The following is a 26,342-nucleotide window of genomic DNA, read 5'->3' on the forward strand; positions in this document are numbered from 1 at the left end:
AGTGCTATTGATGTACACATGGTTTGTCAGCTTGTTGGTGCCGGGCAGCCCCACAAGACACGATGATGTCACCTGTGGCAGACTCCTCAAGTTGAAATGTGCGATCGAGGCCACTGGAGTTCCTGAGATCGACTCGTGGCAGTGTGAGAACAGCGGCAATGAGAGGGAGACGGAATCGCCGCGTCCGTGAGATTCGAAACACCGAGTGTGAAGCACGCGGCGAGCGTGAGAACGGCTCCTGGTGCCGCGTGAGTGCGAGCCGACTGCGAGACGCGTGGAGCAGGAGGCCTGGCGCCCTCTAGGGGGCTCCCTGGAGATCCCTGTAGTGGAGACTTCCTTCAGCACATGCATGACCAAATATACAGCTTGTATCATTTGCTCATTTTTATTTAATATGTACAAAAATATTGTGAGCTGGATATTATTTTCGAGAATCGATATTGATCGATGAATCGTGACATTCGTACCATGTACAGCGACGCGTACCCTGCACAGACTTGCATAGATTACATTTTGTATTAAGCAAGGTTTATTTATCTCTACTTAAACGCGTATTATAACTAAAGTACAGCTAATGCTACGTGACAATGTTAATCTAACACAACCGTATGGACTTACACATTTACAAAAAAATCTAACTTATTTGAGGTGGGTTATAATTTAGAACATGTTCATAAATGAGTGGCTGTAATGTGGGCTTTAGGTGACTTGATCAAATTGGTTTCACTAAACCGATTTGTTCTCCTCAAGCTCTGCACTGAAAAATCCCTCAAATTGGGGTCACGCTGCCACTGCGCACCCTGCAGAGCGTGCTCATGTTAGCTGTGGTGGTCGCACTGATGTCGTTTTCTTTTCTGTTAGTGCGTCACATATCTGACTTGTTACAGACTGAACTACAGGTGGATAAAGGTCAGATTTGTGTAAAGGTCAAATATGTGAGCATCAATCGAAGATGACCGCTTCACCATGCACAAGCACAGCGCTGGGTGTGGTGGTTAATTGGGCAAAGTGGATAGATGACGGTCAGATATGCAAGTTGTACTGTATATACATTAAAAACAATATAAATAACATTATAAATTATAAATGAGCACATTTTGCCTTAATGAAGAAAAAACAGGGTACCCTACACAGAATGCACTGCAGCACCCAACACAGACTCTGCAAGCCCACAGTCTGAGTGTTCACGGTTTTATGATTTATGGTCAGGCGTCATGAACGCATCTGCTAATACGCAATGAACGGCGCGTGCTATTCTGTGGATTAAAACCCCCAACAAGAAAACATGTAACTTCATATATCCATTTCAAAACACACTTTTCTTAAATTTTACAAACTAATAATCTGACATTGGCTGACCAATATGAAAGTCCTCAAAGTGACACGTGCCGGGTAATGTGTAACGGCTGTGGTGACACGTGGGATGGCGCTGTCGAACTCGCAACATCTTCACGATTTGTGCTTGTGGAGGGAAACGGCTGCCCGTGAGAGAGAGGGGAGGAGTAGAGAGGCCGGGGCGAGATGAGAGGGCACAGGGAGCGATGGTTGGCAACTGAGAGGGGATGTTGGTTCGCTAGGTGGCAGTGATATTTAAGTCAACTCCACTTGGAGAAATCCTGTTAATTCATGACAATTAATGCTGCATTCTCTACGTACGTATGTTTAACTTCTTTCGCACCATACGCGGCCAACCGCGTTAATCGCAGGACAACAAGAAGTATTTATATTCTTAGTTCTTTCGGTAAAGTCACGTTGAAGGGAAACAATAAATTTATGCAAACCGACACACCTGAAGACGACCGTTTGTGTTATGGTCGAAACTTCGTGAGAATTTTTTATTGTTTTATATATATTTTATTATTTTATTGTTTCCCTTCAACGTGACTTTACCGAAAGAACTAAGAATATGAATTACTGCAGTCACGAAAGCTTTAAATCAAGAAGTAGGTAATCAAAAGTGCAATGGTCTGAGACAATGAGCCTTGTGCCACGAGATGCCACGTGTGGTGAATTGAGATCTAATTTTACAATCAGATCCTGCTGCTTCCTGTGCCGGCTCACATTACCACAATGGCCTCAGTTTGCTTGTAATTGTATTTGAAACATAATTCTGTTGATATAATGATTTAGATATTACTGTTGTCCATTGCATGAACGGTAATAATCTACATTCTATAGCTGTGAGTCTTAGAATCATTTTAGAGATGCGGTGCTTCCAACGACTGCCACGCACTGCCCATTGTTCGGGTGAATAACTTCGCGTGGAGGTGACATGACCCTTAGGTGGTCAGTCACAGAAGTTGACCGCGAGAGGTGGAGAGAGTTGAACGCCAAAGCATCACTGGAGCCCCCACAGTGCCACGGTTAAGGGACCGGTGGTGATGATGATGCCGATGTCGGACATGGAGGCATCCGATGGCATCGTGGTTTGAGAGCTCAACTCACCATGACGGGTCGCAAGTTGAAATCCTGATCGGGCAGGAACTGAACGAATCTATATTCCCATTGGGGTTTGTAAAATTGGTTTGTAGGAAGTCAGTCGCGGTTGTGATATTGAGAAAGTGTTCCATGACCTGTTACTGTGGAATTTACAACACTGGCTCAGTAATACCAACAGCAATGAGTGCTGTCGTGTGAGGATGGCAACATTCTAACTCAGACTTCTTATTAAATACAAATTAGTAAATTTGAGGAACGCTTACTGAATAATATGAAAATGTAAAATTTTAAGACAATAAATACAACATACGCCGGTGCTTTAACCTAAAGTTAACAACTAAAATAGTTAAACTCGAGCCTAAAACTAAAGACTGAATGATAACAAAACTTTGAAAATAAGTTAAATTAAAACAACACCAACATTCAACCGCAGTGGGAGGAGGCACAGCGAGCTGCCAGCTGAGGCGAGTGGCTGGGATGGTGACTCAGAGAGACATCACCACCACGGGAACTTATCCCAGCTCCAGCCTCCTCCTGGAGGTGTGGAGCTCGGTGAGGTTGCTCCTGAAGGTGTGGGGCTCAGTGAGGTTGCTTCTGAAGGTGTTGGGCTCAGTGAGGTTGGTTCTGAAGGTGTGGAGCTCGGTGAGGTTTCCTCTGAAGGTGCAGTGCTCGATGAGGTTGCTCCTGGAGGTGCGGTGCTTGGTGAGGTTGCTCCTGAAGCTTTCTTGGTGACGTTGTCACTGGAAGTGCAGGGGAAGCACCGAATGTCCCGAGCTGCTCTCAGGGTAGAATCCATAGGAGAGAAGGAAGAGCAGCAGCTCCTTGACCTCGAGTTTCTCTCCCCACAGCCCTGCACCTAGGCCGCTGTGATGACACCGCAATCACATGGGAGACAAAAACGATCCACGTTAAGTTAACATAATAATTACACGATGAATGAGTAATGCTCCTGGTCTTTTTATACTGATGAGCTGTGGCCTACGTGTATGTGCACGAAGTAAGATTTTAACGATGACCTATCAAAGTGAAACGCGTGTGTTAAATCAGCGTGCGCTGTAATTCATTATTTCTATTGCAAAGGACCGGTGAGTTACTGGAGCTGAGCAGGAGGAAGTTATTGAGTCGCTCATTTAATTTATTTGCTAGGGATTTTAAAATCCATCGTGCAGTCTCGTGTACAGCCACCTGACGGCGCTACTCTCGTGAGAACATGAAGATGGAACAAAAACTGAGAAGCACACAAATCGGGTTGGGAAGCGCAGACGCCGAGGCGTGGGACCGCTGTCCGTGTCCACGCGCGCCGCGCCGTAGCTACGGAGACCGTGCTGTCAGTCAATCTGAGATGGGCGATGTTCCCCCCATCTCTGGCTCTCCTTGATCTCAGCGTTGCACATCCTCTGTGTGCCCCCCCCCCCACCCGCTGCTGCTGTGGTGAGCGCGTACACTCACATCTGGTGCTGCTGTACCCCCCCTGGCTCGCTCCCCGCCTCCCTGGGGACAAGGGCAAGGGAGGAGGAGGCAGCGCGTGATTCAGTGGAGCGGACGCACAGCAGCACAACCACAGCAACCACAACCACAGCAGCACAACCACAACAACCACAGCAACCACAACCACAGCAAGCATAACCACCACAACCGCTACCGCAACCACCACAGTCATTACCACACGACTGCAACCACAACTGCTGCCAAAACCACCACAACTGTAACCACCACAGCTACAATCACCGACAACCGCCATTCGCCACTAGTTGGCGGTAATGTCACCACAGCGCATGTGCCAGGCTATGTGCACTTTAATGCCACGTGAAGTGTCAAATGCCCGCCTGGAAGGAGGTCGGGGGACAATACCAGAAAGTACATTGGGTTGACTGAGATGACTGGCAGACAAACCACCTGTGCCTCTACTGTGCCAACTTGCTGTGTTTTCGCCTAATGGCTCTGCGCTCATTGTTGTGAGCATTGCTCCTCTGCCTTTCATTGTTGCTAGAGGGTGACTACATCCAACTGCCTAGTAACGTCCTTCACGATCCTCCTCCATAGAGGCCGATCTTGATACCGCTGGTACCAATCATTGACAAGTCCACTCAGCTCCCTTTCCTTTCGTGCCACATCATTCCATTGCTTCTCTAATAATAATTATTAAAATTTATAAAGCGCCCTTAAACAATAGTTAACAGGGCGCTAGCCCGTGTTACACCCGTTTAGCCCCCTTTATCTAGCCGAACAAAAGCTGTTGATGCTTCTTGTAAGGTGTGGGAGTACGCACACTTTACCCAATCACACCGCGACCTGCCGATTGACTGTGGCGTACCCATTGACACTGCTCGGTGGACAGAGGTGGGGGGGTTTAAGAAACTTGTAGCATTGTTTCAACTGCCGGTGACTTCTGGATTGCAAATGCAGTGCGCTATAAATAACACGCATATAAGCTGGCAGATGTGGCACACTGAGCAGTACAGCCTGTCCTGTTCGTGTGTGCACATGCACGTGTGTGTGAGTGTGTGCACATGCACATGTGTGTGAGTGTGTGTCTTTGTGACAAAGACACAGAGCGGTACTGCAACGTCTGCGCTACAAACTAAGTGACTCAAGTTCGATTCCTGCTCACGGCCAACACCAGTGATGATCTGAACCGGTTCTGGGCCTCCCCTAGGTCGACTTAGCCTCAAAGTAGTACCTGGTACAGTGTTTAAACATCACCACTATGGAGACAAAGGTGTGGTGCTGGCCACCCAACCACCCTTCGTGTGCCGTCCCAGCCTTCATAGGTGTTCGCTAACAGCACTTGCTCCAACAGTCTGTTAAGGCTATACGGGGAATCTTTGTTTTTTGTGTGAATACATCTGAAGCGCTGGTTCTCACGTCTTCGCAAGTAGAGGATGAACAGAACCAGTACCACCGGAACCACCAGAACGACCAGCACCACTGCAACCACAGCTCCAGCTGGTAGAGACACAAATACAAACACGAGTGTCAACACACACATTCACACACACAGAGTGTCAACACACACACAGAGTGTCGACACATGCATTCACACGAGTGCACAACCGTAGCGGCCAGAGTCGTTTTAAAAGGGGATGGCCCGGCGTGAGCCCCGCCCCACACGCGGTCCCCGCTCAGCGCCGTGCAGCGACACTCGCCCTGCCCTCTCCACTGCAGGGGAAACCGTCCCATGCAAGCGAGGAGTTGCACATCAACCATGGCAGTGAACAGCGCTTTGTCCGTCCACTGTTGGATGAAATGATCCCTGCACCGTCGGTAACGGGGGTTGTTTAGCCATATGGTTGAATTGACGGGAAACCCAGTGCCGGGTCACTGATGTTAGCCGTGGCTGGAAATCGATCTTGCCGGGTTACGCCGCGCAGTGTGCTAACCAATGCACTGCCACTCCACCTCTATACGCACATAATTTGGCTATATGACACTTCAATGATTCCCACGCGAACGCTTCCACGTTTGTGCGGAGAGCACAGGGATCGATCCTGTTCGACGAATCATGAGCATTGACGGCGCGTGTTGTGTGTACTCATGCTTGCGTGCGCTCCAGGTCGCGTGTGCGTGTGTGTTCGCTCGTACCCGGCATGCTCGCCGTGTCCAGGTGCTTGCAGGCGGCGATGTCCAGGGTACAGTTGCGGTGGTCGCACTCTGCACCGATTGACAACACCAAGAAGGAGACAGCACGAGCACGCGGTGAGGCATGGCCACTGCTCAGCCACTCACCCCCAGGTTTTCACCCTGGCCCGGGTGCTGCGCTTAGGAACGTGGCTTAGGTTTTTAAAACAAATACTTGGGTGTTGTCTGTGTGTCCCGCGAAGGGCTCACGGTGCGGGACTCACCAAGTGGGTAGTCGGTGGAGACGAATGCGCACAGCGTGAGGTTGAACACCCGGTGAGACGCTACACACGAGGCACACACACACACAGGGCACCCAGTGAGATATATCCACACACACACAGGGCACCCAGTGAGAAATATCCACACACACACAGGGCACCCAGTGAGAGATATCCACACACATAAACAGAGCACCCAGTGAGAGAAATCTACACACACACAGGGCACCCAGTGAGAGATATCCACACACAGTTATATAAATATAAAAACATAAATTCTTATGCAAGCATGTCGATGCATGTATCGTGAGCATTAAGAGTCGGAATGAATCGATGGATAGACGCGGTGTACCTACAGCCCTCATCAGTCTCCCTGCCCTACACGGGAATCGTGCTCTCAGCCACCAGGGCGCTCGCAACACGGCCCAGCCTCGGGTCACGGGGGAGTGGGGGGAGTGGGAGCTGTGGAGGCATGGGTGGGTGGAGGGGTAGCAGGGGGAAGGCAGGAACCTCCCTGCTCACCGGGGTTCTGAGCGAGCTCGTGGTGGTAGTTGTGGAAGCATTCCGTGTTGTTGAAGCAGCTGCTGAGCGCGCATTCTGCACAGAGGACGCACAGAGACGCGACTGAAAAACGCTCACGCACAGAGGCACTCACAGCATTGACAGCGCGCTCTCAAATAAAAGTGACAATTATTCAACCCAGGTAAACCTCGCTCAGTCTGATGCTTACTCTTTAGGATGGTCCTGCATTGGGATGTTAGTTAATTTTTAAACAATAATGCAATATATGTGTACACTATTTCACAGACATAATTGTCCGTGACTCTGAAGCACGGGGGTTGTTAGTGGTCAGGTGAAGTTTGGAAAGTGCTTTGATGGATTTGGGGATGGTAGTAAGTTTGTTCAGGTTCAATAAAGAGCCCAACTGTGCTCTTGGCTCCTGTAAAAGACAATCGAGTTGGCCAGTGGTGGTCTTTACCAAGTTGTAGCAAGAGCCAGTTGCCTCTAAACTCTAAAGGGTTTTTTTATGAGGGTGGAAGTCGGGCCTGGGCAGTTGAGATGGCATGGGAACACCAACAGATGGGTCACGCTGGAGACACGACAGAAGAGGTGTGTATGGGTGGGTGAGGGTTGGTCAGCCGTGGTGGGATTGGAGGAGAGATACTCACCCACAAGGTCGTCGGAGACGTGCGGCCGCTTCAGCAGGGCTTCAGCTGCATTGGGAGGAGGGGAGAAACACAAGACACACACCGCTAGTACAGCCGCCACCAGACTCATGGGGCAAGTGCTGTTAGTGAGCATCTATGAAGGCTGACGTGTCACATGAGTGGGTCGTGTGGCTACCCAGTGCTGATGTTTACACATTGCACAACGGAGGCCCAGGACTGGTTCAGAGATTACTCCCCACTGATTGCTACCGTGGTCAAGCATCAAGCTCAGGTCACCAGGTTCAGAGCACGGTGCGCTAACCACTGCACCACCACTCGTCCACACAACCAGGCACCCCTGGTCTCACCCATACCCCGCTGTGACCCCATTTCCACTTCTGGTGGGGCTCCCCTCCTCACACTGACACCACACAGCTCAGGATATCACAACGCGATGCAGTATGGTACACGAGCGTCTCCTTGGGCAGTGGAACACACACCGGGAGTGCGTGCCGCTCTACTGCACGGTGCCTGACAATTTGCCTGAACTGCATTGAGAGCGGTGCTCCAGGCCATATGGGAATTGTTCAAAATCCCCTCAGTTCCTTGCAAGTGTCGCCATAGCCCATGCAGCATACACGTCGTGTTCACAGGAATGTAACCCGTGTGGTGTTTTACATTTCACAGCAGCAGATGGAGTGGCACTTTTTTAAAAATCTCACAATGGCCAAGAAACACATTTCATCAACTACCATATTGTATCGACTCTTCTTATTCAATAAATTAACTAAATTAACTTCAAGACTGTACTAATGATGACCCTACGTAGCTATGCGAGTTATCAATTTGATTTTATGGGAGACACAATTCAGGCATTACTGGGCACCATTTGGTGACATTGACAGTGGAAGGCTCTGTAATTAAGGGTGAGCTGAAGTGAATGCAAAACAATTTACAGTCAATTTGTGGACAAAGGCCTCCCCATGCCGTATCGGTCATGGGTGTTGTTTGACCATACTTCACCAAGCTGGTCATTGTAGGTTCGTGAAGGTGCCAGGACTGGTTGAGATGCCACTCGCCGCCGACGTTCGCCGTGGCTTTTGAATGGACCTCAGGCTGCAGAGTTTACATCGCGGTGGTGCGCCGATCACCGCTATGGCTATGACTACGCGCTGTGCCTGTGGCTATGGATTGCAGTGGTGTCTCCCCTGCGAGGGAGTAAGGATCACGCCGGGTTGGCCCTGAGCGGTGCCGCTGGGCGCCGCTCACGGGCAGCCAGCACACGGAGCGCACTGGGCCAGCCCCAGCCCACGGGAGCGGGCGTGGTGAGACGCCAGCAGCACCGCTTTACTCACCCTGAGTGCGGACGATGTTCGACCACACCCTGTTGAAACACTCGCGCTTGACCTTCAAGTAGCCCTGAGCCTTGCAATCTGCTCGCACACGCGCACACCCGCAAAGATCGCGGCGTTCACTCAGAGACTGTTGGGACAGCTGTTGTCACTGAGCAGCTATTGAGAAGGGCACGGCGCCCCGAGGGGGTGTGGCCAGCACTGTGCGTGGCCATCTTTGTCTCCGCAGTGCTCATGTTTTACACACTGCAATAGGTACCCATTGTAAGGCTGAGTGGACCTGGAGGAGGTCCAGGACAAGTGCAGACACGACTTGTCACTGATATTAGCCCTGCTCAGGAGTTGACCCCATGTCACTGGGTTGATAGTGGAGCGCGCAAGCCACTACGCCACCACTCCCTCACATTCATACAAAAACAAAGATCCCCCGTATAGCTTTAACAGACTGTAGGAGCAAGTGCTGTTAGCGAGCACCTATGAAAACCGGCACGGCACCCGAGAGGGTGAGTGGCCAGCACCACTGCTGGCCGCTTTTGACTCCCTAGTGCCGATGTTTACACATCATATCAGGTACTCATTTCAGGCTGAGTCGAACTAAGGGAGGCTCAGGAAAGGGTTAAGATAATCGTCACTGCTGTTGACCGTGAGCGCGAATCGAACCCAGGTCGCACAAGATCATAGCGCAGCGTGCTAATCACTCCGCAACCACTCCCCCCCGTGCATACACACAAGCACATGCCCACAAGCCTCACAGACCAGTGCTATGTGAGAATGTTTGTGCATTAATGCATTGAAGTACTTAATACGTGTGGGGTCTCCATGTCTGTGCTGTGCAGGTATGCGTCCATGACAGCTAGGCAGGTGTGTGGGTTAACATATGGGCAGGGGAGGGTGGACAGATGTATTGGTGGACAGGTAGACACGAGGAAGTGTGTGTGGATCTGGACAGGTGTGTGTGTACCTGGGTAGGTGTGTGTATGTGCAGGTATGTGGAATGGGCTGGTGTGCAGGTACACAGGTGTGGGTGAGTGTGTGTACATGGACAGGTGTGAGTGAGTGTGTGTACATGGACAGGTGTGATTGAGTGTGTGTACATGGACAGGTGTGTGTACACGTGCAGGTGTGTGTGCTCGCTGTGCCGATGCTGCCGAGGTCCCAGCTCACCGGTCAGCTCCGCCATCGACCTCCTGTGCAGAAGGAGGCAGTCCAGGTCGGTGCGGTCGAAGCCGTCCCCCTCGCACACTGAGAGCAGCACAGAGGGGGCCGGGGAGTGCCGACCGTGTTACCACCGCTGGGGTGACACAGTGCATGCACACTCGAAACAGGCAGTGCACAGTACGCCGACGGTCCCTCTAACTCGCGTGTATTCTCTAACTCGCGTGCATTCTCCAATCCACGTGTTGCTCTTCTTGTCTCTCTATGTAATGGTGAGTACGCATCTTGCAATGCACTTCTGTTTCACACTTTTCAGAATTGTGTTCAATTTCTTGTCATTGTTCAGGTTTCTGATCCGTTAGTCATAGCAGGGAACACACACTGCTACTGTGCAAACACATTCAATTCTGCCCAACAAATTCCTACTGATCATGCATTTTAGCTTAATGTGTCACTCTAGAATTCTTTACCTATTCATAGCGTCATTTCCAAACGGGGTTTAGCTCGTTTTCTCCCAGCATCTGCCGAAAGAGCTGAGAGTGCACTCTGCACAGCGCTACAAACGCAGCACACGACACACAGACAGTGGCCCAGGCGAGGTGCTGACGGGGTGAGTCCTGGGGCACAGTTCACGAGCACTTTAACACGAGGGACTGTGTCCATCACATGGCCACGTGAGGGCCTCTCCGATGCATCACCTCTCTCTAACTGCGGGCGTGAGTAATCACAACATGGCAACCAGTGTCGTGGGCGGCTTTAGTTTTAGATTCAATTCCAACCCCCACCCCCTCCCCAAGCAAATCCTTGAATTTTTCCAATGCAGGGGCACGATTCAATTCAATTATAATGGACCATGTGTATCAGCTGCTGCTGCTGTTGTTCAATAGCTGAGTCCCCTGGGCTTGAAAACCAGAGGTCGACGTTTCGATGCAGAACCGACCGTCTCTCACCTTCAGCACCAGAAAGGTCCTTGTTGAGTGGCGCCTCGCACTCCGTCTTGGCTTCCATACAGAGTCGCATCTGGCACTCTGTAGCATAGGGAACGAGCGAGGAGAATGTGATCCATATATTGGCCACGTTCAAATATGATACTTGTAAAGGTGATAATCACGTCGGGTGGTGGAGGGTTAATGACAAGAATTTTGGCATAAAAACTTCCAAATGTGACTTCACCCACACACAAATATGGGATAACAAGTATTCCGGAAACCTACATTTTAAATTCACGTCGTGACCAGACACGAGCGGTTTAAGATGTTAAACAGAAAGTTGCGTAGAACTAAAAAAGAAACTGGTGGTCCCTTTACCGCAAGAGAGGAACCATTCCGTACAACAGACGATCCAGGGCCTGTGGCCTGCTCACAGCTGTTGGTGGTAGGATTTATTATGGCTGCGTGGTGTCCAAAGTTCGTTTGGAAACCACGAGCATTGGCTAACGTTGCACAAGTGGTGATTCCATTTCATGTAAACACGTGCCTAAAATAGGGACACGCTTTCACTCAGCAGAGAAGTTAACTTTCATAACAGACGCCTAGAAGGGTCGACTTGTTCCTCTTTTAATTAAAGTTTGTAAATGTTTCAATCTGATAAGTGGACTCTCTTCGAGCTCTTGATGGAACCGAGCCACTTGGTGCCGCTGCACAGCGCGGCTTAAACCCAGGGGCTGTCACTGCCCTCCCAAGCCTACCTCCCCCCCATCACCACTGCGAGGAGCGAACTCATACAGCTGCTGGCTCGGGGATCAAAGCGCGGAGCCTGCACAGCCAACTCGCCCCCTGGGTTCCAGCTGAGGCATCGGCCACACGTGGATCTCAAGGGCAGCGAGCTGATGGACCTCCCACGGAGTGAAGGTTAACTGAGAGACTTCGATAGAAAGCCTTGGTAGCCTGAGATGAGAGGTACGAGAGAGCATGGAGGGGGAGTGGAGTGAGATCAGAGGGGAAGGTAGGAGACAGTGTGGAGGGGAGTGGAGTGATAAGAGAGGAAGAGGTAGCAGAGATCGTGGAGAATGTGGTAGTGAGACAGTGAGATGAGAGGGGAGAGGTGGCCAGCGATGAGTGCAGAAGGAGCCGGGATCGCTGCGCTTTGCCCACGCGGAGTGAGGGACGGTTTGCGCCCTCATGTCACCGTGCATCTCCCGTGTGAGACACAGGCCGCATGCACTTGGTCTGGTACCACTCATAGAGTCTCCCTCACCTGAATCGGTGCTTTCCTGCTCTGTCCTCGTCTGGCAAACTTGTGAGGCTGCGAGGCACTTCGTGTATTTGCATTCTGAAGCAGAGAAGAGATGCATCAGGATGGAGAGGTTAGCAACGGACGTTGGGGGGGGGGGGTAACAACTGATATCGATTCCCCCAAGCTCCCGCGGTTCGCACATCGATCACATGATTAGGGATCGGTTTGCTTTTCGTCTCAACTTGTACAAGACTGATGTGGAAATGGGACCATACGACTCATTGGGCCGATAAAATTCACCACAGCGTTAAAAATAGAGAATCGATGCTTGAATGTAATCACGACCCTAATTCGCGTCAATGTACTGAACCGCCAGAGGGAGAGAGGGAGGAGATACGCCGCTCCCCGACTGCCCATTCAGCACAGCCACGCTGCCACCCTGTCCCTGCGTCTTACGGCGAGACTGCTTCACAAATCAATGCAGTTTCCCAGATACATAGATTACAATTTGTGTTATATTTTGTGTATCACGCATTGTTACACGAATGAGCATGCTCATTGCCTGAGCCAGGTGCATGACGCCACTGCGAGGCTCTCGGCGTCCCCACCACTCCATGAGAGCCACCTGCCTCGCAGCGCCCCGCCAAAGCGCTCTGCCCACGTGACTCGTTCATTTATTTTATTTATTTTACCAGCCAAAGCCCCACTGAGCTGTATAGCTCTTTTAAGAAGCGACCTGGCCACAAATGATAGCTCAACGAAGTGGCTTATCATGTGGAAATGTACATCAAGCAAATTCTCTAAAAGCATTGTTTATAAATGTGGAGGGAAAACCAGAGGACCCAGAGAAAAATCCACACGACCATTTGGGCGATGCAGCCGGCACGTGACGGGATCAGAGGGATACTCGATAGGGCATGTTTAGCCACCACATTGACGACATACGCCGCAGAAGCGGAATTATAAAAATTCAGATTCAACTTCTGTGAATTACAGCAGAAGTACCAATCCACTTCCTGAGCAGACAACTAGATATTTTGAAACCACAAAAACTACTTCTGTGCGTGCTATGATATTACAACAGCACAGGTGCAACACAGCCATGTACACACAATTGCGTACACAGTCACACAAAGACACAGATAAGTACAAAAACAAGGGGCCCCGGTGTCGCCTTAACAGGCTGTTGGGGAGAGTGCCGTTCGTGAGGTCCGACGAAGGCCGGCACGGCACACAAAGTGGGGTGGCTACCTCCCCACCCGGCCACCTTTGCTGTCCAGCGCTGATCGCACACCGCAGCGAGTACTCATTTAAGCCCGAGTCGACATTGGGGAGGTCCGAGACTGGTGCGGATATCGCTCGCCACTCATCTTAGCCATGGATCGGAATCAAATTCGGACTGCCAGGTTCGTGGTGCAAAAACAAATATGTTCCTTATAGCCAAAGCAGACTTTTGTGGCAAGTTAGCACCAAGCCTGGCCACCTTTGTCTCCATAGTGGCGATGTTTACACACCGTACCAGGTACTCGTTTGAGGCTGAGTCTACCTAGGGGAGGCCCATGACCGGTTCAAATATTCGTCACTGTTGGTGGCCGTGAATGGGAATCGAACTCGATTCGCTGGGTTCATAGTGTAATGCATTAACCGCTGCATGTTCAAAGACACATGCACACACACACGTTTCGACATACACACACACACACACGTCACACAAACGGGTCACGTCATACACATACACACATCACAACACACACACACACAATGGCAGCTGCTAATGGTAATGGTGATGATGGTGATTTTGTGCGAAATATTAGGCATCTGAAAACTCTAAACCTGGACATCGTGGTGAACTCAAGAGAGAAACCATCGGCAGGGAAGGGTCGGCTTCTCTGCGTGCAAACCACTCTGAAACAGCCCTGGAATGCTCTGCAGTGCCCGCGTGCGTTCTGTGGAGGTAGAGCGCATGGTTGTTGGTGGTGGCATGTCTGTGTATGTGTGTTTGTATGTGTGTCTGTGTGTATGTGTGTCTGTGTGTATGTATGTGGACCCCCCTAATGGAACATCTTCGCCGGTTAGAAACATTTAGGGTGGCCTGTCTACGATCCATCCTGGTTTTAACCAGGCTGGATTGTGTGAGGAGCTCACAAATCTTTGAAAGATCTGGACAAAGTCCCATCGGTGAGCTCCTTCGGCAGGCAAGGCTGCGTTGGCTGGGTCATGTCGCCCACATGCCCTGCCACCGCATGCCTAAACAGCTTTTGTTCGGCCGGATAGAGGGGGCTAAACGGGCACGGCATGGGCTAGAGAAGAGATGGAGTGATGTGGTACAGGAGGATGTGGAGCTGAGTGGAATTGCTGATGACTGTTACCAGCGGTGTCAAGATCGGCCTCTGTGGAGGAGGCTCATGAAGGACGCAACTGGGCAGTTGGAGGCAGTCGCCCTCCAACAACAACGGAGGGCAGAGGAGCGACGCTCACAACAACGAGCAGAGTGCTGGGTGGCTAAAGCACAGCAAGTTTGCACAGTTGGGGGCACAGGTGGTGCATCAGCCAGTCATCTCAGTCAGTCGACCCGTGGCACCTGGGTCTGTCCCGTGACCTCCTGCTAGCGGGCGTTCGACACTTCATGTGGCATCAACGTGCACATAGCCTGGCACAAGCATTAGTGGCGAATGGCGGTTTTTGTTGTGTATGTGTGTGTCTGTGTGTATGTGTGTCTGTGTGTATCTGTGTGTCTGTATGTATGTGTACATGTACACACACATTAGCCCAAACGGTAAATGCAGAAAAATATTCCATTGTGTCCTCTTAATTGAACATTGTATCATGCCTTCACGATGCATTAAATACCCCCGTGTTTGTGTGTGGACTTATTTGTATGGATGAGTCGACCTAGGGGAGGCCCAGGACCAGTTCAAATATTTGCCACTGTTCATGGCCATGAGCGGGAATCGAACTCGGGTAGCCAGGTTCGTGGTACAATGCGTCAACCACTATGTTACCGCTCCACACTGTATACAAATCGACGTGTACACACACAACGCCACTGCCACCGCACGCACTGTGCACACGCCCTGGGTGACACGGAGCATGCACCATCACTCTCAAGAGGCGCTACTCACTGGAGCCAGTACTCACAAGAGGCGGTACTCGCTCTCAATAGGCCGGTACTCACTCACCGTGGATTGCCTGGAGAGAAAAGCCGCACTTCTTCACAATCTCTTCGTCCGAGGGCTCTGCAAGACAAGGGCACAGACTGCGTGAGACGCGCAGCACACAGGGGCACTGCGCTGGCAGTGGCGCACACGCAGCAACAACGCGCATCGAGCGGTAGCGCTGAAGCCAATCGCTCTCACGGTAACACATCGAGCCGAGTTGACACAGCCTGGGAGGTTGATAAGAACCCATGACCGACTCAGCTGGCGGAGGCCTTCATCCAGCAGTGGATCGATTGAGACAGATCCCTACATGAGCATTCACTACCCATGGCTACCACGGCTCTGTGTCAAGCTTCCGCTGGATGAAGGCCTCCTCCACGTTGTGATGTTCAGTCGGTGCCACTGGTGCAAGCCGTGGGTGGGAATTCAACTCATGGTCAGGGATCGAGCTCGTGGCTACGAGGAGCCAGGTTCACAGCGTAATAGTGCACTAGCCACTCTGCCACCGCTCACTCCCACCTCATTGACTATCAGGGCTACGTTGTTGTGGCAGTGCCTCTATTGGAGATGGCTGCTGGAGGGGGTGGACCGTGAGACGCGTGCCGTGGAACCACGGCGCGCGCTGCCTGCACGAGGGGCGCGTGCCGGGTGAACGCGGCGGGAAAACCCCCTCGCCCCGCCCGGGGGAACAGACGGATTCGGGCAATCGCTCGCCCAACACCACCCACCCCTCTCTCTATCCCACCCGTCCCATCGCCCACTGGGATTCAGTACTGCACCACGGCTCATTCGAGTTCTCTTCTCTACTTTGTGTTGTTGTTGTGCGCGATCCGTGTTAGTAGAGTAGAGCGATGTAAAGGGTAAAGGTGCAGCCCGGCAGTCGCCAGCTCTCGCCACTGCTGGCGGAAGGTCCCCCAATCCACGGAGGTTCACAGCGCTCCCTCTCGTGGGCTTTTGGCCTACTCTTACACTTTGGCCAGACGTCTTGGGAGAGATGGGCTTACCCACACTTTATCCCACCGCACAGAAGTTGTCTGTCCATCGATTTGCGGTTGTCCACTCATTAAGAAACTTGCCCATTGTTTAGACTGATAAGGGGCGTCCATAAATAACGTAACGCGATTTTGGACGATTTTTGACCCCCCCCCCCCATCGTCACACGGCGTCACAAAAAGTCAGACCCCCCCTCTCAAATATGACGTCACAAAGCTCTGCCCCCCCCCCCCAACAAAAATAAAACATACTTCAAATCGCTTTAAACTATTGTCATTGTAGTGCGTATTTAAAGTGGCGCTGCACTTTGATGTTGTAGGAGAAAACATTTATTAAAAAAGTCTATTTAATTCAGTAGAACGTGTTGTCTATATTTATTTAAAGTTGCGAATTTTGACGTGACGTCACATTTCTCACCCCCCCCCTCGTTACAAATGTCTGACCCCCATCCCCCCTAGGTGCATGACGTCATTTATGGACGGCCCCTAACCACGACGCCACACAAAACAATGATCTCGCAATGGATTCATGAACACTGTGCCTCGTTTCTCGTTTGTTCCATCTCGTTCGTCCCATTAAAATGAAAACCTCTCCACCCCTCAGCCCTGAGCTAATTCAATTTATAGGTACTCACATACGAGTACAGAATAAATATTAATACGCACACTTGAATGGGTACCCATTAAATGTAAATTTTTTATTCACAATATGTAAACACGAGCGAGGAACCATTTCATAATAAAATATTCCAGCCACTCTCAACCCACCACTGGATGAAGCCCCCCGCCGGCCAGATCGTTCGCGGCGGGGGCGGGGGGTGGTTGGACCATACTTCACCACGCTGGTGAGTGCAGGCTGGTGCAGGGGGAATAGCACTGGGCCGGTTCTCATGGAACTTGCCAACGATGGTAACCCTGACTGGGGGGACTCGAACTCGCGTCCGCGCTAACCGCTGCGCCACCGCTCTGAGCCCGCCACTGCTGCGCCCGTGTACGAGACCGCCGGGGCGAGCGTCGCTCGCATCAGCTGTGACGTCACCGCGCCTGCCGGCGGTGCCGGAGAGGATCAGCGCAGAGGCGCAGCGCGGAGCTCCCTGCACTGACGCGAGGCGCGCTCCGTGGACGCCGGCCCAAGACCGGTCGCTCCCGCTGCCCGACGGAGCCTCGCGCTCACACACGCGCTCTTGTCTACGTCGTTTGGACTTTCCACGTTCCTATGCCTTGGCGATGTCGCATTACTTGTGGTGTCTCGCCCAGCGGTTTGTGTCCCGGTGTCCGATTCCACGATTTTTTTGTTCCTGGGTGGTAAGTGTTAATTCCTAATTGCTTATGCCTCAAAAGTACCAAAAAATGATTTTTTTATTTAAAGCTTTCGTGACTGCAGGGATTCTTATTCTTGGTTCTTTCGGTAAAGTCACGTAGAAGGGAAACAATAAAATAATAAAAATATTAAATTTTGATTTAAAGCTTTCGTGACTGCAGTAATTCATATTCTTAGTTTTTTCGGTAAAGTCACGTTGAAGGGAAACAACAAAATAATAAAATATATATGGGTGGTAAGTGTTAATTCCTAATTGCTTATACCTCAAAAGTACCAAAAAATTATTTTTTTATTTAAAGCTTTCGTGACTGCAGGGATTCATATTCTTGGTTCTTTCGGTAAAGTCACGTAGAAGGGAAACAATAAAATAATAAAAATATTAAATTTTGATTTAAAGCTTTCGTGACTGCAGTAATTCATATTCTTAGTTTTTTCGGTAAAGTCACGTTGAAGGGAAACAACAAAATAATAAAATATATATAAAACAAAAAATTCTCACGACGTTTCGACCATAACTCAAACGGTCGTCTTCAGGTGTGTTGGTTTGCATAAATTTATTTTTAAATGGCGCATTTATTTATTTATAAAAACGTTAGCGCCACGCGCAACGATTTGCAGTTTATTTAGGACTAGTCCATCTATATTCTGAAAAGAGGAGGGGGGAGACGAAATTTGTTATAATGTATGCTGTCTGAAAGCCACTGTAAGCGTGAACAATCAATTAAGACCTGAAATGGTTTATCAAATCTTTCCAATGATTGCTAAGATAGAATCCATCTTCTCGGTTGAAATTGTCTCTGTGCTTGTATATGTGGATAGCCTCATGAACGTTCATGAGAATATAGATGGACTAGTCCTAAATACACTGCCAAATCGTTGCGCGTGGCGCTAACGTTTTTATAAATAAATGCGCCGTTTAAAAATACATTTATGCAAACCAACACACCTGAAGACGACCGTTTGAGTTATGGTCGAAACGTCGTGAGAATTTTTTATTGTTTTATATATATTTTATTATTTTGTTGTTTCCCTTCAACGTGACGTTACCGAAAAAACTAAGAATATGAATAAAAATATTGTTTTATATTTGTTTTATATTTTTACATAATAATAAAAGATATTGTTTCTATTTTTATTATTTTATTGTTTCCCTTCTACGTGACTTTACCGAAAGAACCAAGAATATAGTACAGAAAATGGTTATTATTCCCCACAAACTTTGCTTTTGTGACCAGGACAGTGATATTTTGAAATTTACCTATTTTCATAGAGAAAACGGGCGAATCTGTCTTTTCGTTCACGTAAAGTCAGAAAAACCAACATATGAATAAAAATGTACATGTATTTATACTAAAGTAATACAAAATTAACTACAAAAGATTGAGACACCAAGGCGCACTACCACAGGCGGGACTGGCCACAGCGGACCGAGTTCTCTGTGGGGAGCGTCGGCCGAGTCCCCACTGAGCACGGACGCCACCGCTGCGCCGCACGTCCGAGGCGTATCCCGCAACACGTGCGCTGGGAACAACGGCGCCGAATAACGCAAAGCCCTTTCAGAGTCAAACCACTGCCGAGGAGTGGCGGACATTACATCTGAATACACGTACGGTCCATACTAGTAACGTACAGGTGGCAAACCTACGGCTGCCGTTTCGGAAAATGTTTTTTCATCAGAGCAGGGATAGAGAGAGCCGGCAGCGAGAATGACTTTGTAGTTGGATGGTGACGCGTTGGAACATCTTACCAGATGCAGCTTTGACGGTCACCAACACCGCCGCCACCACCACTACCTCCATCACACGCTGTGCGACCATATCAGGCAGCGCTGGAGGTTCGCTCTAAAAAGTAAAACACGATTCGTGTCCCTACTGCCTCTGCTGACCAGCACCTCGCAAGCGCGCGTCTGTACGGCACCCAACAAGAACACGCTGCTGTCTCTCAGTGAGCGGGGCCACAGCCAGGAGTATTTATACTACGTCTAGCGGGGGCGTGGTCTCTTGACGTCACTTGACATGACTCAACGGGGCAGCGTACACGGGGTGCTGGTGGGGCTGGGTTCGATTCCCTACCACGGATGACATGGTCGCAGATGTGTAAACACTACAAGTAGGAGGACAAAGGCGACCGTGTGTGGTGCTGTTAACAGCACACTCTGGTGTTCTCGATAACCTTGGGAGTTTTGTCTCTGTGTGTCTCTCTGTAAACGTACGTCGTCACGGTGTATAATTTCTGATCCATGTCCTACATAATCATAATGATATCATCCTGCTCGTTAGCTCATGGGTCGAGAGAGAGGGGGCGTCAAGACGTTGAGAGTGAGAGATGGATGGGTACGAGACGGACAGTGCGCGTGGTGCAGGCGGCTGCTGGATGCGCGTGTGGGTGGCGCATGGGGCGGGTGGCAAGTCCGGTGGTGCTGGACGGGTGCCAGCAACACCTACAGGTGACACCAGCTGGTGGCACGATGACGGCCCGCGCGCTACTGCCAGCAGCGGAGCTGCGCGATGCGCTCAGAGGAAATCCCAGCCTCACCCGAAAGCCGAAAGTAATGGCATGCGAAACGGGGAGCTTTCGTTGCTGCAGGCGAGAGCGCTCCCCAGCAGCAGAGCGCGGCGCGGCCACACGGGGCCCCAGAGTCACGCGCGGAACTCTGAGTGCACTGCCGCAAGAATGAGAACACTGTGTAACAAAGAAAAAAATGTTCCTGGGTAGTAAGTGTTATTTTCTAATTGCTCATGCCTCAAAAGTACAGTAAATGGCTATTATTCCCCAAAAACTTTGCTTTTGTGACCAGGACATTGATATTTAGAAATGTACATATTTTCAATGAGGAAACGTGGTGTGCATTTGTGTCTTACGTTCACATAAAGTCCTGGTCACAGAAGGAAAGTTTGTGGGGAATAATAGCAATTTTCTATACGTTTTAGGCATAAGCAATTAAAAAATAACACTTAGCACTCAGGAACAAAAATTTTGTTACATAGCGGAATGAGCGTGGCAAGGCGCATCCGGCGTGGAGCACGCAGCTCGCACCTCGCTGCACGCGATGGAGTTCAACGTGCAGCAGCAGCCGGGTTGTTTGATGATCCAGCTCTCAGCGATTCACTCAAAGTCACTCTTCTCTCGCCTCCTCTTCTCTCGCTACTACCGCGATCACCGATCTCGCGAATTCCACCCGTCAGATTGTGCCGTGTTTGCTCCCCGCACTGCGACTCGCAGCGCTTCTCGTTCTGCTTCTTCCCTCGCACCGCACCACGTTGGAGTCATCCCATCGTCCCTATTCCTAAGTGCTCAATACAATGCGCGTCTGGTTATCGATCAGCAGGACCGCCCACGGAACCTCCGCTAGGATGTTGTGAGCAGCAGAGCAGTCTTATAATTTCACGTATCGTCGTAAGTGGTATTTTCGTCCAATTAGTGTTTCGACTTAAGATCATTTGGACTAATGAACGGGCCTCAGGGACAGAACCCGTTCGTAAGATTATTAATTATTGTATGGAGAGGGTGTCTCACCTCCATTTTATTATGGGAAGTTTGCGTCATGTTTACAGGTCATGGATACTACGTGCCGTATCGCTCAGCAAGCAGCCACCCTGCATATGGGATAGTGCTAAGTAAAATTATGTTAACGAGTCTCGTCGCACACGCTGACTGGTTGCATTGCGTGACGTTAACAACCAACCAGCCAACCAGATGGGCAGAGTGTTACAGGAATAAAATATCTCAGCGTATTATCTTATTAACTCCCAGCAGGAACCCGCGGAACTTCTGTGAGGATTTGGGCAGGCCCCGATTTACGAAAGGGGTCTATTCTGAAAACATACACACACACAACTTTCACACGCGCACACAATGACAAAGATCGCCCGTATAGCCTTAATAGACTGTTGGGGCAAGTGCTGTTAGCGAGTAGCACCTAATGAAGGCCGGCATGGCACACAAGAGGGTGGGTGGCCAGCAGCACGCCTGACCTCCCTTTGTCTCCCCAGTGGCAAGTCACACACTGCACCAGGTACTTAGTTGAGGCTGAGTCGACCTTAGAAGGCCTAGGGGTGGTTCGGATAATTGTCACTCGTGGTTGGCGCAACCGTGCGTCCTTTTGCGACATGAGCTTTTGCGGGTTTCGGTCCATAGCCAGCCCTAGCTCTCGGTACACGCACCGCTGTGGTTTAGTTTATGGTGGGACCCCTGTTTCATGCGACACACCCAATGACCATATGCAGAATATAACAAGGATCACTGCCACTATAACTGCAAAATAACGGCGTTAATTTTGAATGGTGACAAGTTTGCGACTTCCTCGGGGGGAGTGAAAATATCACCAGCAAATTAAAGCAACCCAAATCACCATCATAACAGCAACAACAAACAACACAATCCTATAACCCGATAATACCGGTTTCACGGATTTCTTCAAATACGAATGCCGATGGGTAACAACTGCGGAGCAACCATCCAGGGTATGTATTAAGTGTTCCCCCAGATCTTGAACAGGTTAAATAAAACGTTCCAATGACAACTTCACAGCCCTCAGATAGTCACCTCTCTTCTTTCCTGCGAATGTGCCCAGCTGTCGAAGCCCCGAGCAGTCTTCAGCATTAGGGAGAGCTACTTTCACGGCAGCGGCGGGTGGTTTTCCGTGACAATCCACTCCTGGGTGATGGACAGGTGAACAGAACCGCTGTCCGCAGTAAGACCCTAGGTGGTTGTGCTCGTAAGCCAGCAATCTGCTGTCACTAACAATGTTGTCCCCAAGACGACACTTGCTTACACTGCGCACAGGTGGGCAGACCGGTAGCCCAATTGATTGCGCTTATGAGCCAGCGACCTGCCGTCACCACCCGTCCTGGTTCCAAGAAGATGCTTGCTGGGATGACACACTGGTGAGTAGACCAGCAGTCAACAGCAGAACCCCAGTCGATCGTGCTCACAGGCCAGCAAGTTGTCACCAACACTCCCGGCCCCAACTTCAGACAGTCCTCTTAAGATGGCCGCCTCGTCCAAAAATGACGCCGCCTCACCAATACACCCAGGCACACCATGGCCACGAGCGCGGTTTGAATATCTGACTCCCTACGCTATATATTATTGGTTCTTTCGGTAAAGTCACGTATAAGGGAAACAATAAAATAATAAAATAATAAAACAATACAATTCTCACGACGTTTCGACTGTTACGCAAGCAATCATCATCCCTACGCTGTTTATTTTTCTCCTGACACTTTGCTCTGCTCCCGAAATTTTCCTCTCTCACTACTTAGCTTATTCCAGGCCCCAGTGGCCCTCACTTCAGCAAACCAAATGTTATAACTCTTACTCTCTACACCGCACGGCTGCCCCATGCGTCCTCGCTCCTAGTCCGTCTCGTCCCTCCCATGTCACCTCGTTCCCCTTACTCAAGCTCCACCCACTCCTGTCAATCTGAACCCCTCACCGATTAGGAAATACCCTGCCCCCAAAGCCATCCCTCTCTGACTGCCACAGCGGGCGTGTGCAGGCATGAAACTCGGCCTGGCAGGTTTTAAACACAGCGGAGCGCTAACCGCAACATTATGGCTCCTGATGCCAAAAAAAACAAAGATCCCCCTCATAGCCTTAACAGACTCTTGGAGCAAGTGCAATTAGCAAGTACTTTTGAAGGTCGACACGGCACACGAGGGAGTGGGTGGCCAGCACCACGCCCGGCCACCTTTGTCTGCCTATTGGCAAAGTTTACACACCGCACTAGATACTGTTGCAAACTCGAAATGAAGGACGTGGGCAGGTGCTCCAAATCAAGGGCAAACACATTTATTGTGATAATCTGTCAAATGAAACAGCACGTGTGTTACACACAAATTCTGAACCGAGTTGGCATTAACCATGTGACTGGTGTCCAGGTCAGGTTACTCAATAACAGTTTCCTTTAAACCCAATTATACTACTGATAAAACATCTTTGTCTTTAATCATAACTTTTAGACGTCACTATTCGAATATTACTTTAACCCTAAGCTGTATGTCTATCTATCCCATCCACTTATATTGATATCTTACACCCATTTTCTCGACTATATGTACTGTACTTGTCGCCATTGTACATGTGTTCTATTCTTAATAGCATTGCAAGTAGTCATACTCTGGGTGCATGGGCATGGTTATAGAATAAACAGCATTAGGGTTAGAGAAATACCAGCATTAACTACAGTACGTCATCTTTTACAGTGTACAATGCTAAGCCCCCTCCTATTGAATATATTACAAACTACCAATTTAAAGCCAAGCTTAAAAACTAGAACATTTCTATAACTATCAAAAATAACATTTAGGTCCTTGACCTGTAAAATGCAACAGCACGTGTGTCACAGAAATTCTCAACCGAGTCGCCATTAACCACGTGACTGCTGTACAGGTCAGGTTACTCAATTACCCTGCCAGCCACCTACAGGCCCGACTCAGTATCGCATGCTGGAGTACACACGTGCATTGATGTACTGCACAGCCCCTAAAGACCTTCACAAAACCACACTTTACTCCATTGCTGCACGAGGAAATAATTAAAAGAGTGGTCTATTCCCAATGTGCCACAGTGCTCATTTTAGGCTGACTCGACCTCAGGGAGGCCCAGGAGCAGATTACATAATGGTTACTGGGGTTGGGCATGAGGGGGAATCGAACTGGGGTTGCCGGGTTTGCAGTGCAGCGTAACGCTAACTGCTACACTACCGCTCCCGACACATATATAGTGGGTTCAACTGAGTCGCAGACGTAGACTTTGGAGGCAGCGCATTTATTTAGTTCCAACACACGGGGTAACTTCCCCTTAACAGATTAACAACCTCGGGTGGTGACCACCTGGCTAACTACACTAGTTACCACGTAACTGTTACTACGGACCCGGGACCAACAGCATCTGCCCAGGTCCACGTGCTGGAAGACTCGTAAAATGGAGATCGTAGACGAAGGGTTATTTTCCCAGGATGAACAACCCCGGTCCCTCTTGGGACTCGGCTTATATTCTCTGCGGCATGGCCGGCTCTGCCCTTGGCCACGTCCACCTTCCAGAACCATCTGGAAGGACCTGGGTCCCAATGACGTGATCCCCTTAGCCCCCTCTTGGGGTCCCCTCTGTCATTTTAACCAGTCACGTGTCCTCCCAGGTAAACTAGAGTGCCATGGCCTCACACGACCTTCCCTTTTGGTCAACACCCACACACCGTGTTCTGTACGGCCGGAACTGCATGTACAGCATGGTGCCATCCAGCGCTGTTACTCAATGCCCACCATGCCCCTATAGGGCCGGTACTACACCCACAACGTGGTGACATCCAGTGATGTTGCTACATCGCACACCATGCCCCTCTAGGGCCGGTACCGCACCCACAGCATGGTGACATCCAGCAATGTCACTACACATACGTACATACACTACAACAACAACCGCCATTCGCCACTAAGTGGCGGTGACATCACCACGACGCTTGTGCCAGGCCATGTGCACCTTGAGGCCACGTGAAGTGTCGAACGCCCGCTGGCAGGAGGTCACGGGGCAGACCCAGGTGCCATGGGTCGACTGACTGAGATGACTGGCTGATGCACCACCTGTGCCCCCTACTGTGCCAACCTGCTGTGCTTTAGCCACCCGGCACTCCGCTCGTTGTTGTGAGCGTCGCTCCTCCGTCCTCCGTTGTTGTTGGAGGGCGACTACCTCCAACTGCCCAGTAGCATCCTTCACAAGCCTCCTTCACAAAGGCCGATTTTGACACCGCTGGTACCAGTCATCGGCAAGTCCACTCAGCTCTACGTCCTCCTGTACCACATCACTCCATCTCTTCTCTAGCCCGTGCCACGCCCGTTTAGCCCCCTCGATCTGGCCGAACAAAAGCTGTTTCGGCATGCGGTGGCTGGGCATGCGGGCTACATGACCCAGCCATCGCAGCCTTGCCCACTGGAGGAGCTCACCGATGGGACCTTGCCCAGATCTTTCAAGGATTTGTGAACTCCTCACACAATCCAGTCTGGTTAAACCCAGGATGGATCGTAGGCAGGCCAGCCTAAATGTTTCTAACCGGCGAATATGTTCCATTAGGGGGGTCCACGTTTCGCAAGCGTAGAGAAGGGAGGGAATGAACGTGGCCGAGAAGACCTGAAGCTTAGTGCGGAGCGACAGACCAGGTAGCTTCCACACAGCATTACGCAACCGATGAAAAGATATTGCCGCTCGACTGATTCGGAGTGAGACCTCTGTTGTTAATCTGGAACCGGTCATAAGCACACTGCCCAGGTATGGGAAACTCTCCACTCTCTCCACAACTGCCCCATCACCGATTGGGAGTTGTGGGGGTGGAGTGCCCGATGGTACAAAATACCCAGGCAGGTGCTTAGTTTTGGTGGGGCTGATGGTAAGGCCCCATCTCTTAGTGGCACGCTCCAGTCTCAGCAGCAGCGTCTCCAACTCCTCCTCTGAATGAGCAGCTTTTACCAAATCATCAGCATACATAACGTGGTTGAGCAATAGGGAGCCATCCCTTGACCGCACCCGGGCATCGATCAGCCTCCCATTATATCTGTACCATATGGAGAATCCCCCGGTACAGCTATTGAAGGCTTCACGAACTACGTGGTCAAAATAGATGTTAAATAATGTGGGAGCCAGAGGACATCCCTGTCGCACCCCAAAGTGTACAGGGAATGGCTCGGACTCCCCGCTACGTAGTTTTACCCGGGCCCGCTCACCATCATGAAGGTCCTTAATGATCGTGAGCAGAGGGTCAGGTACTCC

At 50.3% G+C, this 26,342-nt stretch overlaps 1 protein-coding gene across 1 annotated transcript; it reads right to left on the reverse strand.

Annotated features, from left to right (window-relative positions):
• Positions 1-366: 366 nt before the first annotated feature.
• On the reverse strand, positions 367-19,710 carry LOC116941172 (uncharacterized). Its single transcript, XM_076056707.1, has 13 exons — positions 19,327-19,710; positions 15,288-15,344; positions 12,130-12,204; positions 10,884-10,961; positions 9,943-10,020; positions 8,782-8,859; positions 7,448-7,492; positions 6,801-6,875; positions 6,282-6,341; positions 6,022-6,090; positions 5,305-5,385; positions 3,889-3,930; positions 367-3,303 (listed from the first exon to the last, which is right to left on the reverse strand). Exons 1-13 carry the CDS (start codon positions 19,394-19,396, stop codon positions 3,296-3,298), a joined length of 816 nt encoding a protein of 271 aa, XP_075912822.1. The 5' UTR covers positions 19,397-19,710; the 3' UTR covers positions 367-3,295.
• Positions 19,711-26,342: the final 6,632 nt, after the last annotated feature.

Source organism: Petromyzon marinus, chromosome 1 (genome assembly GCF_048934315.1).
Source record: "Petromyzon marinus isolate PM22_M1 ecotype Great Lakes invasive population chromosome 1, UKy_Petmar_22M1.pri1.0, whole genome shotgun sequence".
NCBI classification, from domain to species: domain Eukaryota; kingdom Metazoa; phylum Chordata; class Hyperoartia; order Petromyzontiformes; family Petromyzontidae; genus Petromyzon; species Petromyzon marinus.

Bases quoted from the DNA above. Each gene is read 5' to 3' on its own strand.
- LOC116941172 (XM_076056707.1), bottom strand. From the start codon at position 19,396: ATGGTCGCACAGCGTGTGATGGAGGTAGTGGTGGTGGCGGCGGTGTTG. The intron at 10,021-10,883 runs GTGAGAGACGGT...TGCTGCTCTCAG, and splicing joins GGACCTTTCTGGTGCTGAAG to TGTGCGAGGGGGACGGCTTC. The intron at 5,386-6,021 runs GTACGAGCGAAC...TGTCTCTACCAG, and splicing joins GGACACGGCGAGCATGCCGG to CTGGAGCTGTGGTTGCAGTG.